The following is a 15,418-nucleotide window of genomic DNA, read 5'->3' on the forward strand; positions in this document are numbered from 1 at the left end:
TGCTGAGTGCTGCTCGGCGCCGAGCCTCCATGCGGGAATCTCTCCGTTTTTCACTCTGCGCCCCTGTTGCTGTGGGATCCACGCTGATAGCCGCGGCTCGCGCCCATCTCTGGAGCTCGTTTAGGCGGCTCTCTGAATCCCCTCTCCTTGCGCGCCGTGAAACAAAGAGGCAAGAAAAAGTCTCTTGCCTCTTCGGCAGCTGCAGACTTTTTCCTGGACTCCCTCCCGGCTAGCACTGAAGCCCGAGCCTCAGCTCCCAGCCCCGTCCGCCCCGGTGGCTGAGCAGACAAGCCTCTCAGGCTGGTGAGTGCTACTCGGCACTGATCTTCTGTGCAGGAATCTCTCCGGTTTGCCCTCCGCACCCCTGTGGCTGCGCTCTCTTCCGTGGCTCTGAAGCTTCCCCCCTCTGCCACCCACAGTCTCTCCCCACGAAGGGGCTCCCTAGTGTGTGGAAACCTTTCCTCCTTCACAGCTCCCTCCCACTGGTGCAGGTCCCGTCCCTATTCTTTTGTCTCTGTTATTTCTTTTTTCTTTTGCCCTACCCAAGTACGTGGGGACTTTCTTGCCTTTTGGGAGGTCTGACGTCTTCTGCCAGCATTCAGTGGGTGTTCTGTAAGAGCAGTTCCATGTGTAGATGTATTTCTACTGTATCTGTGGGAAGGAAGGTGATCTCCGCGTCTTACTCTTCCGCCATCTTGCCTCGTCTCAGGACCGCAATGTCTTGATGCTTGGAGTGGAGCTTTTTATGTGACTCATTCCCCCAACTAATGAACTGCTCAGGTGAGGTGCCAACCCAGGCCCTGTCCTCTGCACCTAAGGGTGTGGTGCCTTTTAAAGGAGATACTGCACTAGGTATTAGGACCTGTGCTGTATCTCTGTCCACGTCTTTTGTTTCTCCTCCTTTCCTGCCTTTCTGTGGACTTCGTTGGACATTCCATCACTCAGGAGTATTCCCTTAGGCTGGTGGCAGTGGCTCGTGATGACTTGAAACAGTAAGAGCTCTGGTGGAGAGCAGTGATTAAGCTCACAGTCTATAGGAGATGGGGGGCTTCCTCTGTACTCCCTGCCTCCCCCTGACACTGGTCTTTGGGGATTGACTCTGCTTCACTTTTTTGGTTCTGATTTGAGAATACCAAAGTTGAGGCCAAGGTGTGAAACAGTCTAATGAGGCAGGGAAAAGATATTCCAGAAGTAGGGAAATGATCACTAGGAGGAAAAAGACATGGGCTCAGTTCCTCAACACTTGGGCCTTTAGCCATCAAATGTTCTCTAGCTTTCCATCCCTTTGAAGGGAGGTAAAAAACAGATGCTGAGAAGTGAATCCATTCATCATCAGGAGTACCATGCCTGTAAAAACCTTCCTCAACCTGAAACATTTCCAAAAAGGGAAATTTTACAGACTCGCTAGGGAACATAATAGAATCTGGAACTGGGAAAGCAAGTGAAAAGAAGCAAAGGTCACTGCCTTCAGGAGAGAAATATTGGGGAAAGGAGACATCCCAAAAGAGTGTTTTTCATATGGAAGAGGACGTGCGGAGAGCTCAGGTCATACATCTCCAGAATGAGGTCACTTCAGGTGATTTGCTGGGAACCAAGAAGACCTTATATGATCTGGGAATATCTTTAATGAAAGCATCACTGGCAATGATTTTACACAGAGGAAGTGTTGGTTAATATTTCTCATCTGGAGCCCAGCTGGAACAGGATGGGGTGCAGGAAGGAGTCCAGGGATATCTAGAAGGGCCTCTTTCCTGGATGAGAAAACAGCATCACCATTTTGCAAATAGGAAGTGAAACATAAAGAAGGCAGGGACCACACCAGATTTAAGTTATACAATCAGAATACCAGAGCCCATATCAACACTATACCCACTAGCCCCTGACCCCAGAGGCCATGGGAAGGAAAAAAGTAAAAGACATAGAGATAAGGCCTAGCTTAGACTGGACTGCCATGTCTAGGGTGGCTCACCTTGGCTTTCTCTGTTGGGACACTGAGGCCAGCCTTTTTGTTCTTACCTAAAACAATGCATATTTATAATAAACACCAGGGTAGCCAAGGGGTGGAATGAAGACTCTAAGGGGTCCCCTTTGCACAGTGTGCAGAGGACACAATATGACAAGAGTGTCTAGAGCTGTGCCCTGTGGGGACCCTGGGGCTTTGGTCTGTCCCCAAGGTGTTATAAGCAGGATATTTTTTAATACCTTAACAATTTTCTTACATGTTAATTACATGTTGATTTAAACAGTGCAAGAAACAAAACAAAAAAAAGTGATAATGACCTAGAATTCCACCTGTTAACTTTTGAGAATATTTTCACATCTACTCTCCATGACTTAAAAATATACTCTAACTCACATACACACACACAGAGGCACATATAATTTCTTCAAAAATTGAGTTTCACAGTAGTACGTGTTCTTTTTTTTTTTAACATCTTCATTGGAGTATAATTGCTTTACAATGGTGTGTTAGTTTCTGTTTTATAACAAAGCAAATCAGCTATACATATACATATATCCCCATATCTCCTCCCTCTTGCATCTCTCTCCCACCCTCCCTATCCCACCCTTCTAGGCGGTCACAAAGCACCAAGCTGATCTCCCTGTACTATGCAGATACTTCCCACTAGCTATCTATTTTATATTTGATACTGTATATATGACCATGCCACTCTCTCACTTCGTCTCAGTTTATTCTTCCCACTCCCAGTGTCCTCAAGTCCATTTTATACGTCTGCCTCTTTTTTCCTGTCCTGCCCCTAGGTTCTTCAGAACCTTTTTTTTTTTTAAGGTTCCAAATATATGTGTTAGCATACGGTATTTGTTTTCCTCTTTCTGACTTACTTCACTCTGTATGACAGACTCTAGGTCCATCCATCTCACTACAAATAACTCAATTTTGTTCCTTTTTATGGCTGAGTAATAGTCCATTGTATATATGTGCCACATCTTCTTTATCCATTCATCTGTCAATGGACACTTAGGTTGCTTCCATGTCCTGGCTATTGTAAATAGAGCTGCAAGGAACATTGTGGTACATAACTCTTTTTGAATTATGGTTTTCTCAGGGTATATTCCCATTAGCGGGATTGCTAGGCAGTATGGTAGTTCTAAGTTTAGTTTTGTAAGGAACTTCCATACTGTTCTCCATAGTGGATGTATCAATTTACATTCCCACCAACAGTGCAAGAGGGTTCCATTTTCTCCACACCCTCTCCAGCATTTACTGTTTGTAGATTTTTTGATGATAGCCACTCTGAGTGGTGTGAGATGATATGTCATTGTAGTTTTGATTTGCATTTCTTTAATGATTAATGATGTTGAGCATTCTTTCATGTGTTTGTTGGCACTCTGTATATCTTCTTTGGAGAAATGTCTATTTAGGTCTTCTGCCCATTTTTTGATGGGGTTGTTGTTTTTTTTGATGTTGAGTTGCATGAGCTGCTTGTAAAATTTGGAGGTTAATCCTTTGTCAGTTGCTTCATTTGCGAAGATTTTCTCCCATTTTGAAGGTTATCTTTTTGTCTTATTTATGTTTTCCTTTGCTGTGCAATATCTTTTAAGTTTCATTAGGTCCCATTTGTTTATTTCCATTTCTCTAGGTGGTGGGTCAAAAAGGATCGTGCTGTGATTTATGTCATAGAGTGTCTGCCTATGTTTTCCTCTAAGAGTTTTACAGTGTCTGGTCTTAAATTTAGGTCTTTAATCCAATTTGGCTTTATTTTTGCATATGGTGTTAGGGAGTGTTCTAATTTCATTCTTTTACACGTAGCTGTCCAGTTTTCCCAGCACCACTTATTGAAGAGGCTGTCTTTTCTCCACTGTATATTCTTGCCTCCTTTATCAAAAATAAGGTGACCACATGTGCGTGGGTTTATCTCTGGGCTTTCTATCCTGTTCCAGTGATCTATATTTCTGTTTTTGTGCCAGTACCATACTGTCTTGATTACTGTAGCTTTGTAGTATAGTCTGAAGTCCAGGAGCCTGATTCCTCCAGCTCTGTTTTTCTTTCTCAAGATTGCTTTGGCTATTCGGGGTCTTTTGCGCTTCCATACAAATTGTGAAATTTTTTGTTCTAGTTCTGTGAAAAATGCCAGTGGTAGTTTGATAGGGATTGCATTTAATCTGTAGATTGCTTTGGGTAGTAGAGTCATTTTCACAATGTTGATTCTTCCAATGCAAGAACATGGTATATCTCTCCATCTATTTGTATCATCTTTAATTTCTTTCATCAGAGTCTTATAATTTTCTGCATACAGGTCTTTTGTCTCCTTAGGTAGGTTTATTCCTAGGTATTTTATTCTTTTTGTTGCAATGGTAAATGGGAGTGTTTCCTTAATTTCACTTTCAGATTTTTCATCATTAGTATATAGGAATGCAAGAGTTTTCTGTGCATTAATTTTGTATCCTGCTATTTTACCAAATTCATTGATTAGCTTTAGTAGTTTTCTGGTAGCATCTTTAGGATTCTCTATGTATAGTATCATGTCATCTGCAAACAGTGACAGCTTTACTTTTTCGTTTCTGATTTGGATTCCTTTTATTTCTCTTTCTTCTCTGATTGCTGTGGCTAAAACTTCCAAAACTATGTTGAATAATAGTGGTGAGGGTGGGCAACCTTGTCTTGTTCCTGATCTTGGTGGAAATGGTTTCAGTTTTTCCCCATTGAGGACGATGTTGGCTATGGGTTTTGTCATATATGGCCTTTATTATGTTGAGGAAAGTTCCCTCTATGCCTACTTTCTGGAGGGTTTTTATCATAAATGGGTGTTGAATTTTGTCAAAAGCTTTCTCTGCATCTATTGAGATGATCATATGGTTTTTCTCCTTCAATTTGTTAATATGGTGTATCACATTGATTGATTTGCGTATATTGAAGAATCCTTGCATTCCTGGGATAAACCCCACTTGATCATGGTGTATGATCCTTTTAATGGTGCTGTTGGATTCTGTTTGCGAGTATTTTGTTGAGGATTTTTACATCTATGTTCATCAGTGATATTGGCCTGTGGTTTTCTTTCTTTGTGACATCTTTGTCTGGTTTTGGTATCAGGGTGATGGTGGCCTCGTAGAATGAGTTTGGGAGTGTTCCACCCTCTGCTATATTTTGGAAGAATTTGAGAAGGATAGGTGTTAGGTCTCCTCTAAATGTTTTATAGATTTTGCCTGTGAAGCCATCTGGTCCTGAGCTTTTGTTTGTTGGAAGAGTTTTTATCACAGTCTCCATTTCAGTGCTTCTGATTGGTCTGTTTATATTTTCTATTTGTTCCTGGTTCAGTCTTGGAAGGTTATACCTTTCTAAGAATTTGTTCATTTCTTCCAGGATGTCCATTTTATTGGCATATAGTTGCTTGTAGAAATCTCTCATGCTCCTTTGTGTTTCTGCAGTGTCAGTTGTTACTTCGTTTTCATTTCTAATTGTATTGATTTGATTCTTCTCCCTTTTTTTCTTGATGAATCTGTTTGTCTGTTTTCTATATAGTAGTTTGTATTTGCTAATCCCAAACTCCCAGTTTATCACTCCTTCCCCCTATCCCCTTTGATAACCATAAGTTTGTTTTCTATGTCCATGAGTCTGTTTCTGTTTTATACATAAGTTCTTTTGCATCATGCACATCATTTTTAGTGCTTGCTTAGTATTCCATCCCAGGGATGTATCACAACCTTCAAGTGGGTAGTATATTAGACTAATAATTATAATCAGAGCAACACATTTTTGAGTCTCCTGGGCAGAGCCAGAACAGGGCTCTCTGTTAGACATCCATCTTTCATCTCCCAAATTTTCAGAAAGAAATAGGGGTCTATACAAAGGAGGACTGGGAAAAACAGTGGTCCCATGCCAAGTAAACACTGAATCCTGTTTAAGAATTCCTTATTTCTGATGGTTCCCTTAAGCTTCAGTGAAATTAATGGCTTCCTGGAATAGATAATTTCTAAGTGAGATAACGCATTTAAAGTGATCTGTGAGATATAAAATTGCTATATAATCATAATAATAATGATAATGGTAACAACACAATAATAATAGCATTTTTATTATAAATTAAGTTCTAGACTATGGGTCTACAGTGGGAACCTATAGAAGATTTAGAATTACACAAAGCAATAGCTTGTTTCACTTTAGCTGTTTGTGCTACTGAAAGATTGGGATAAAATAAATGCTTAATAAATTAAATCATACATTCACACTTAACTTGGAAATGGCTCTATTTTCCTTTCTGATTGGTGTTCAATTTTCTCTGCTCTTAAAACTTTAGTTTTAAGTTCTCCCGAGATACTAAGGTTTGGCAAACACTTAAACCTTCCAGGGGAACCTCCTAAAGGACTGGTCTAAGTGCTGGGCATCCTGTTTGCCACCTTCCCCCTCTCGCCATCCACCCTCACCCTCCCAACTGACCCCATCCTCGGAGTGTGGCTTGTATGGACTGCCTTCTACAGTTGCCAGTTCCTCAGGCTTCTGGGTGGGCTTGGCCAATGGGGGCCCCAACAGGAGATCAGAGGGAGCGGGGGGGAGAGGGGTCCAGGGTATTCATTTCTCTGGCTTCCTCCCTGCAAAGTCACCTCTCAGGAAGGCATCCTCCACACAACTCTCTCCTTCCAGGAGCCCATAACTTCTCCTTTCCTCATCCCATTTGGTCTGGTGGTAATAACAGCTCCACTGCCTTAGCCTACACCTTGTAAATAGTACCTTTGTAAAGAAACCCTATTCTAATTGTTGTAATTTGTGTGTGCCTTCTCTTTCCTGTTGGGTCCCTGTCTGATAAAGTCTGGAGGGTTCAGGAATCATTTGACAGTAGATTGCATCCTTCTTTAATTTGGTGGCTAGAATCCAGTGGAGGCTTTGCTATTTCTTTCAAGGGCTCTGTGAATTAAAGATAAGGACACACAAAAGAGGAAGGGCATCAAGGATCTGGGTGCTAGACAGAAATGGCAAAGCCATCAGTGGTAGAAGATCATAGTGGTTAGGCGTGTAAGCTTTGGTGCCATACTGCCTGCATTCAGATAAAGCACTGTGCTTACTGTGGTAACCAGCCTCGATGATGGCCTCCAGTGATCCTGCCTCCTGCATTCTGGCCCTGTGCAATCCTTCCCTTTGAGAGTGGGAGCATGTGACTTCTTCTAACTAACAGAATATGCCATTTTTGTGATTATGTTGCATTAGATTGTAACTTCTTTGCTAGCAGACCCTCTCCCAGGCGGGCTTTGATGATGCAAGCTGCCATGCTGTGAGTCATCATAAAAAGAAGCCCATGAGACAAGGAAATGAGGTGGTATTTGGCCAACAGTCAGCAGGGAACTGAGGCTTTCACCCCAACAGTACTCAAGGATCTGCCACCTCCAAAAACCCTGTGAGTTTGGAATCAAATCCTTCCCCAGTCAAGTCTCCAGATGAAACCCCAGCCCTGGCTGATACCTTGATTGCAGCCTCATAAGACACCTTGAGCCAGATCACTCAGGTAAGCTGTGCCTGGTTCCTGACACAAGAATAATAAATAATATCAGATAATAAATGAGGTAATAAATGAGCTTTGTTTTGAGCCACTGACTTTGTGGTAATTTGTTAGGCAACAAAAGATAATGATATACTTACTAACTGTGTGACTGCAAGGAAGTTACTAAACCAATTTATGTCTTAGTTTCCTCATCTTTAAAACTGGAATTAGGATAATAATTATACACTTCTGCTTTGTAGGGCTGGGGTAAGAATGAAATGGGTGAGCTGTAACATGCCTAAAGCAGCACCTGTCATAGAAGTGGCTGATCACATAAATGCTGGCTAATATTTTTAGAGCAGACCATGTAGTCCCTTCAGGGATATGCCACCTTCCTTGATAATAAGATTCAGTTGACCCTGAGCCCCAACTTTCCTCCCTCATTTGTCTCTTTGCTAAGTCTGGCTTTTAATAACAGATTTTCACAGAGCAGAAAGCTTTTGCAACTTTGCAGAGCCCTAGAGCATGAAAACATTGCCCTGAACTTTTTCTGAGACTCAGTCACCTGCTCTGTCATCCTCTCTATGCATTCTTCCCTGCTGTGATTTCTGAATTCCTTAGAAAATCAGCTGGAGACACAGTTTGGCTGACTTGTGGAGCTCTGGATCAGAGCACAAATCTGGATGTTTGTTTGGTGGCATTTATTATAATGCATCCCTCTAGGGGCCAGCAGAGCATCAGAGACCCGTGGCATTTGGACAACAGAGAGGAGGGTCTTCAGCCCTGCATCTCCCAAAATAAAGTGTTCAGCTCCTTAAGTGCCATTTCACTGTTCTGCCCAGACCTTGGATCCTTCTCTCTTCCTGCGTCTGATAGACTTACGATTTCAAGGATCTTTTCCTGTCGGTCCTCTTTCCCCATACCTTCTCTCCATACACTCCAAACTTTCAGATCCATCTTCTTACCAGAGTGAGGCCTAGGCCTCCAAGCTCCTTCCCTTCTCCTTGTACCCACCCATGCTCCTTTTTCTTCATAGAATTTTACCTTTCCATCCAGTAAGCCCTCTCTGATCCAGATTCATTTTTACCTCCTGTTCCTACCTACCTAGATTTGGTGGACATGGGTTTTCCCCATTGTTCCAAAAGCCACCCCCCCCAAATAAACACACATAAACCTATGCACATATGTGGGATATACTGCCACACATGCTGTGGGAGAGCAAACAGACCAAAAGAGGAAAAATGACTCTTCAAATTAGCCTCCAGCTAGTGGTCATCACCCCAGGAGTAAAATCCAGGTGTCCCGACCCAGAGTAGACACTGTAAGACAACAGATCTGACCTGTCAGCTGGGTCTAGTCAGCTGTGCGATAGTTTTGGTTATTTTTGACCCCATGGGGTAGGGGCAGAGCTGGATGTGGGCAACACTCAGGAAATATGGGCTGACTCAGAGGGCAGGGAAATTAAGTAGTTGGAGCACATTTGGAAAAACAGCCCACACTTTTGGGTGGAGCCTTTCTGGGAGGTGCATTTCATGCATTTCACAATAGCTGTTTACCTTTTAGTGTGCTGCCAGCTCTCAGGGACTCCACCGCATGTGTTCTGTTTCAGTGCCAGGGAAAATGATTCTCTTCATTGCCAATTGTGGTTTTTTAACATGTGAGTAAGCAGCTCCCCTGCATCTTTTAAATCTCCCTTCACTGAGTGCTGGGCTGCAACAGAGAGGAGAGAAAGGGGGAAACAGAGAGGGGATTTGTCCACAGGGATAATTTATTATTAGCAGCAGCACTGCTTTCTCCCTTTTACCCCCCTTTTTTGTGGGGTGGTGGGTAGACACTACAGTCCTGTGTGTGGGTGGGCAGATGAGTGAGTGGATAGATAGAAGGAAGAGGGAGTTTCCTTCTTGGGATTCTCATAATCGGTCTGTGGTTTACATCCCATTCATCTGGAGGGCACCGGGATTAATCAGAAACAGCTCGAGCTGAAACTGCCTCTACCGTCACAAACATGCTGAACTCCGTCAGGGTCTCTTATCTCCTTCCCACCAATCAACTCCTGCTCTATTTTAAACAAAACTCCCTCCAAGTGTCCTTAATCTCAGGTAACCACCACATACAATGCTCATTATTTAAACTAAAAGCAGTACGTACATAGAGTAACAAAACAAAACAAAACAGTACAGAGAAGTGTACAATAAAATCCCAGCTGTTCCCCCCAAAAGAAACTTTCAGAGATTGGACATTTACAGAAAAATGTCAGCTCCTAAACCAGGAAAGATTATATACTTTTTATTTATATAAAAGTAATTTCTCTCTATCCACAACTCTGGCCCTTGCTGATTTTACTTTCTACACATTAGAGCTCTTTCAAATTAGCATGTGATCACTCTAGTTCATTCTTTATAATGGCTGTATTGTATTCCATCATATGGTTGCATCTAATTTATTCAATCAGTTTTCTGTTTATAGTTGTTGTGGTGATTTGCAGTTTTTCGCGTGGCAGCTTCAGTGGCAGAAGTCTCCTGACTGGAATGCGGACCCTGGCAGTCATTGGCATGTTGGTCCTGCTTAAGGAGTCTGCCAGCCAGGCGCTGAGCCCACGGACTCTCAGAGATGTTCCCTCCTGCAGCGAGGCCCCACCACAGGAGGGACAAGGCCCAGGCACTGCATGCTAAAGAGGTGCAGAAAAAGGTAATTGGGCTCCAACACACAAGACCTCCAGAGGGAGCAGGGAGAACATTCTCTGGGAGCCTGAGCCATGGGCTCTGGTCCTACCTCTACAGAAGAGTAAGAAACACAAGGGGCATGGACCAGCAATTCATTGTGCTCTGACTCTGAGCCAGCCACTTTGCACAGGCCGTGGCCCCTCCTCCTCATCACAGGGGGAGGTATCATCAGCCCCTATGGGTGTGGGGACTGAAGCACTGGTGCTAAGTCGCCTGCCATGGGTCAACACTATTTTTGTCCTAGTGGCACATGCCAGGGATCGCTTCTCTGTTAATTCCAAGTTTGAAATTCTCTTCTTCCCAACCTCACTTTGCTCTCCTTTTAGCCACTCTTTTCTTTTTTTCTGCCCTCTCTTTTCTGGATAAACTAAATGAGGCCAAGAAGTTTTTATTGAGCACCTGCTCTTTTCAGAACACTTCTTTTTCTCCTTATCCTGTAGCTTCCCAAATGGGAGGCACGGTTGTCTAAGAGATTCCATGGTCTCAAATCATGCCCATTGGGCCGCAGACTCAAGAAGTCTGTCTTCTTGATGCTCAACATCACTAATTATCAAAGAAATGAAAATCAAAAGTACAATGAGGTACCACCTAATACCGGTCAGAATGGCCATAATTAAAAAGTCTACAAATAACAAATGCTGGAGAGGGTGTAGAGAAAAAGAACCCTCCTACACTGTTGGTGGGAATATAAATTGGTGCAGCCACTATGGAAAACAGTATGGAGGCTCCTTAAAAAACTAAAAATAGAGTTGCCGTATGATCCAGCAATCCCACTCCTGAGCATATGTCTGGAGAAAACTCTAACTCGAAAAGATACATGCACCCCAATGTTCATTGCAGCACTATTTACAATAGCCAGGTCATGGAAGCAACCTAAATGTCCATCAACAAATGCATGGATAAAGAATATGTGGTACATATATATAGTGGAATACTACTCAGCTATAACAAAGAATTGAAATAATGCCATTTGCAACAACATGGGTGGACTAGAGATTATCATACTAAGTGAAGTAAGTCAGAAAAAGAAAGACTCACAGACAGAGAAAACAAATTTATGGTTACCAAAGGGGAAAGAGTTTGGGTGAGGGATAAATTAGGAGTTTGGGATTAGCAGATACAAACTACTATACAGAAAATAGATAAACAATAAGGTCCTACTGTATAGCACAGGGAACTATATTCAATATCCTGTAATAAACCATAATGGAAAAGAATATGAAAAAGAATAGTATATATATATGTATAAGTGAATCACTTTGCTGTACACCTGAAACTCACACAACATTGTAAATCAATTATACTTCAATTAAAAAAAAAAAAAGAAGTCCAACTTTCCAAGGTCTCCTTGGGAGGAAATCACAGGATGCCCTCCTGACGTATAGGACAAGTGGCTTGAGGAGGGGCCTGGTAGTGACGTGGGTCCTCTCTGCCTTCACGGGTCTCCTGCCAATGCAATGAGCCCAGGGCTTCTCTAGGTTGCACTCTGAGCTTCAGTGCTGAGTGTATCAGGGGCTGGGATGCTGGAGGCTGCACCAGGGCTCAGGCCACAGGGGGCTTGGAGGGGAGGGAACTTAGAGATCCCTGGGGCAGGGTGAAGACAGCATGCTGGTTTCTCCAGGGGTTGTATACTGAAGGAGGAAGGATATGCAGTCAGAAGTCAGACACCCACGTCCTGTCCCCACCGCCACCCCACCAGTCCCCATGGGAAATGGGCTCTGAGAGGTGGATTGACAGCAAGTAACACAGCCCCAGGCCCCTTGCTCCCATCGAACTCCTGGGTTGTTAGCAAGGCTATGGGAGCTCCCCAAAGTGCTTCAAAGTTTGAATGAGGCAGTCATTCATTGGGCAGTTGCTGAGGCCAGGCACTATCTAAGCCGGGCCCTTTTCTAAACCCCATAACAGCCCTGCAAGTCAGCTATCAATACTCACATTTTACAGATAGGAAGATAGAAGCTAAAGTAAGTCAACTGTGTGCTCCAGAACCCGGAGCACGTATAAGGCAGGCAGACAAACTGTGTGAGCCCAAAGCGGGGAGGAAACCTGGGTGGCAGCCTGGGGTGGCCAGGAGGTGGCTCTGGCTGGGGAGCAAGAAGCAGCGGCATTATAAGAGCCCTTTGGGCCTTGTCTTCCTTGAATGGGGCTATTTACTGGTGAATCCATAACACTGGAGCAGATTGGACTCTGACAAATCCCTTGGCAGGCTTTCCCTAATGGAATATCCAGAGAGAAAAAGTCCCCTGTCTTCCTACATGTCCCTTGTAACCTCCTCCCCACCACGGGGACCTTGTTTGCTCTGGCAGACAGGGAGCCCATTCAGAGTCCTGGGGTGGCACAGGCAGAGTCTGGCCTGGGAGCCTGGACCCCACGCCTGGTTAGGGGGGTTGGAGTGGCCTCTGGAAGCCTCCTTTGGCTCAAGTGGGGGAGGGCGCTGACCTTATTCTGGCCGATGAGAAGGACTGACTTTACGGTTCTGTCTTGCCCCATACACCAGAAAGCCACTTTGAGCTGGTGGAATGGGGCCTCGTGGGCGGGTGTCTGGTGCCATCCTGCCGTGGGAGGGTGGCTGCAGGAAGGCGATTCTAGAGCCATCAGCAGCCCCAGAGGGTGCCAGGCCGCGTCCACAGGGACAATCTTAGCTGTACCTGCTTGGGACACCACAGCTACCCAGTTTAGCCTTTTATTTACGCTGCAATCATAGGGCTTTCTTTCTTATACAAGGAGGGGCTGCCCAGAGCTTTTAATTTTTCCAAGGGTGGGAAAAACGACCTTACCTTAGGCTCAGACCACATCTGATTATGAAGGGGCTCTGAGAGAATTACACTCAAGCTGCCACACAAACTGCCCCCGGGCTCTCCCTCCCTTGGAGGCCTTGGAGGCGGGACAGGCCCTCATTCCCAGCTCCAGGCACAGGCAGCTCAGCCCCGCCCAGGGCCAACCCCTCAGAGGAATGTCAAGGTCACTGTGAGGAAGGAACATTCACAGCTTTTCCCCTGGCCACAACTGCGTACGACTAGTTGAAGCTTATTATGTTTAAATATTCGAAAATGCTTCTCTAAATACGGCGGCTTGTTTGCTTTTGCTGATAGTAACAGTCTACCCACAGAGCCCTTTCAAACCTCAGCGGTGTTTGGGAAAGTGGACAAGGGACTCATTCAGTGACGTGCAAGTTTGACCGGAGCCAGGAATGAAGCCTGGATTTCATGAAATGAGGAGTAGCCTCAGACCACACACAGAGATGGTTCTGAACCGGCGGTGCCTGCCCTCCCCCCTGCCCCCATCTCTCACACACACACACACACACACACACACACACATACACACACACTCCCCTCTCCTCGCCCTGACAGAGGGCCCCAACTGACAGAAGGAAAGCTCATTGGCATCCACAGCCGAATGTGAAGGGGTGTCCCAGGCTTAGGCGGCCCTTTGTTAGCAACAAGCTGATGAAAAAAATGGATTACTACAGTGTGTGCACCCCATCCTAAAGAGAGCTCACACAAAAGCCAGCGCCACCTAAACACAGCTGTTAGAGAAGAAAATGGAGCCGAATGGAATTGTTGAAATCAATTTTGTGTGGGGAGGCAAGAAACACACAACATTTCCCCCCGAATGAGGTCCATTTTGTGAAAACTTGCCCTGAGTTCCGCGAGTCCAGGGGATGCCTCTTCCCCCCGGCCCCACTTCCTGAAATGTGGGCCCCCCTAAATGAGATTATGAGGGCTCTAGGAGTATGCTTCTTGCAGGAGACATCGGGGCAAAATTATTGTTGTTTCCCTGTCACTGACTGCAAACTTCATGCAGGGTAAACTGAACCCGACTAGCGCCCTGTTTGAAGTTTAGAAGATTTAGGCTTTCTTTTTTTCCCTTTTGAACTTTTATGTAGACATAGGTTCCAATGCATCCAAGGAGCACGAGGCAGTTACACTCAAGAAGCACTTATGGCGCTTCGGTTAACTGGGTGGGTTAGAGGCGAGCTGGGCAGGGTGAGGGAGGGCAGCCCCAGGCCCCAGCCCCAGCCCCCAGTCCCCAACCCGAGTCCCGGTCCCAGGCAGACATCACTGCCACATCTAGCTTGGCAAAAACTGCCACGCTTTTTCACGGTTTTTGTTTTTCCTTCACCATCCACTGCCCACCCCCGCCTCTCCGCGCACCGTGGAGTGGCTGTCCTGGGGGCGGCGTGGGAGGCAGATTGCCGGCGCCTCCTAAGGTTGTCCCCGCTTGCCTCTCACACTAGGGTGCTTCAAGGAGAGTGACCTGGAGGGAAGACTTGTGGTGTGCCTTCTTTCTTCTTACACTCGCACTTTTTGAAAGGAGAAAATGATTTTGCCAAGAATAGGTACAAAGTTGGAAGCCCAGGGGTTCTGGTTTGGTTTGGAACGGGAACCACACAGTTCCAGGATGTCTTAATGGGGTACACAGATTCTTAACCTCAAGCAGTGCAGACGGTCAGGAGAATGAGTTCTCTCTTCCGAGCTTTCTTGGGGTTTTCCTGAAGCTTCCCCTTAGTCTGTGACCATGCTGGTGAAATTATTGACCTCGGCTTCCCTAGCCCAGAGCACAAACCACAGAGATGGAACAAGGGCCAAAGGTTCCTGGCTGAGTGGTCACTTCACATCCAGGAAGGTTTCCTCCCTGCATCCTGGGTTGTTAGAGCCAGCTCCCGCTTCAGGTGATGGTGTCACCTCCCACAGTAAACTCACTCATACTTTAACCCAAGAGCTGCGCTTTAATCCTTCTGCTCTGCACCGCTGGGAATTCACGTCCTTGTTCCCTTGCTAAATAGACACCCAACCTTCTGCTCCCCCGGCATCTCTGCTCCTGCACCTCCACCCCTCCCACTGCTGCTGCTGTTGCCTCCAGAACACCAGGTGAACAGAGGGCTGGGCCTATAGCATCCACGCGTCCTCCTGGAGAGCCAGCCTCTCACACCCAGGTCACACCCAGGTCAACCCTCCTCCACAGGCCTCCCAGGAGGGACAGAAAAATACAGCTTCCCCAAGCAGTAAAATAGAGATCATGAGTCTGATCTTGCAGGACAATGTGAAAAAAGTAAGATCCTCCCTTTTTTAAAGTCCACCAATATTTATCAAATATCTATTACAGGGGCTTCCCTGGTGGTGCAGTGATTGAGAATCTGCCTGACAATGCAGGGGACATGGGTTCGAGCCCTGGTCTGGGAAGATCCCACATGCCGTGGAGCAACTAGGCCCGTGAGCCACAGCTACTGAGCCTGCGCGTCTGGAGCCTGTGCTCCGCAAC

The 15,418-nt window shown here is 45.4% G+C and overlaps 1 protein-coding gene across 2 annotated transcripts in view; it reads right to left on the minus strand.

The window, feature by feature from the left end:
• Positions 1-1,492: 1,492 nt before the first annotated feature.
• ERCC6L2 (ERCC excision repair 6 like 2) overlaps positions 1,493-15,418 on the minus strand; it is a 202,292-nt gene continuing 188,366 nt past the window's right edge. The window contains exons 20-21 of one of the 2 annotated variants that reach the window (XM_059924459.1): positions 8,990-9,143; positions 1,493-1,751 (exon numbers count right to left, since the gene is read on the minus strand). In XM_059924459.1, coding sequence (XP_059780442.1) covers positions 9,011-9,143 — 133 coding nt within the window. In that variant the 3' untranslated portion in view covers positions 1,493-1,751; positions 8,990-9,010. Of the gene's footprint in view, positions 1,752-8,841; positions 9,144-15,418 lie in introns of those variants that run through there. The other variant, XM_059924458.1, reaches the window with a different exon arrangement.

This window comes from Balaenoptera ricei, chromosome 6 (assembly GCF_028023285.1).
Source record: "Balaenoptera ricei isolate mBalRic1 chromosome 6, mBalRic1.hap2, whole genome shotgun sequence".
Lineage (NCBI taxonomy): Eukaryota > Metazoa > Chordata > Mammalia > Artiodactyla > Balaenopteridae > Balaenoptera > Balaenoptera ricei.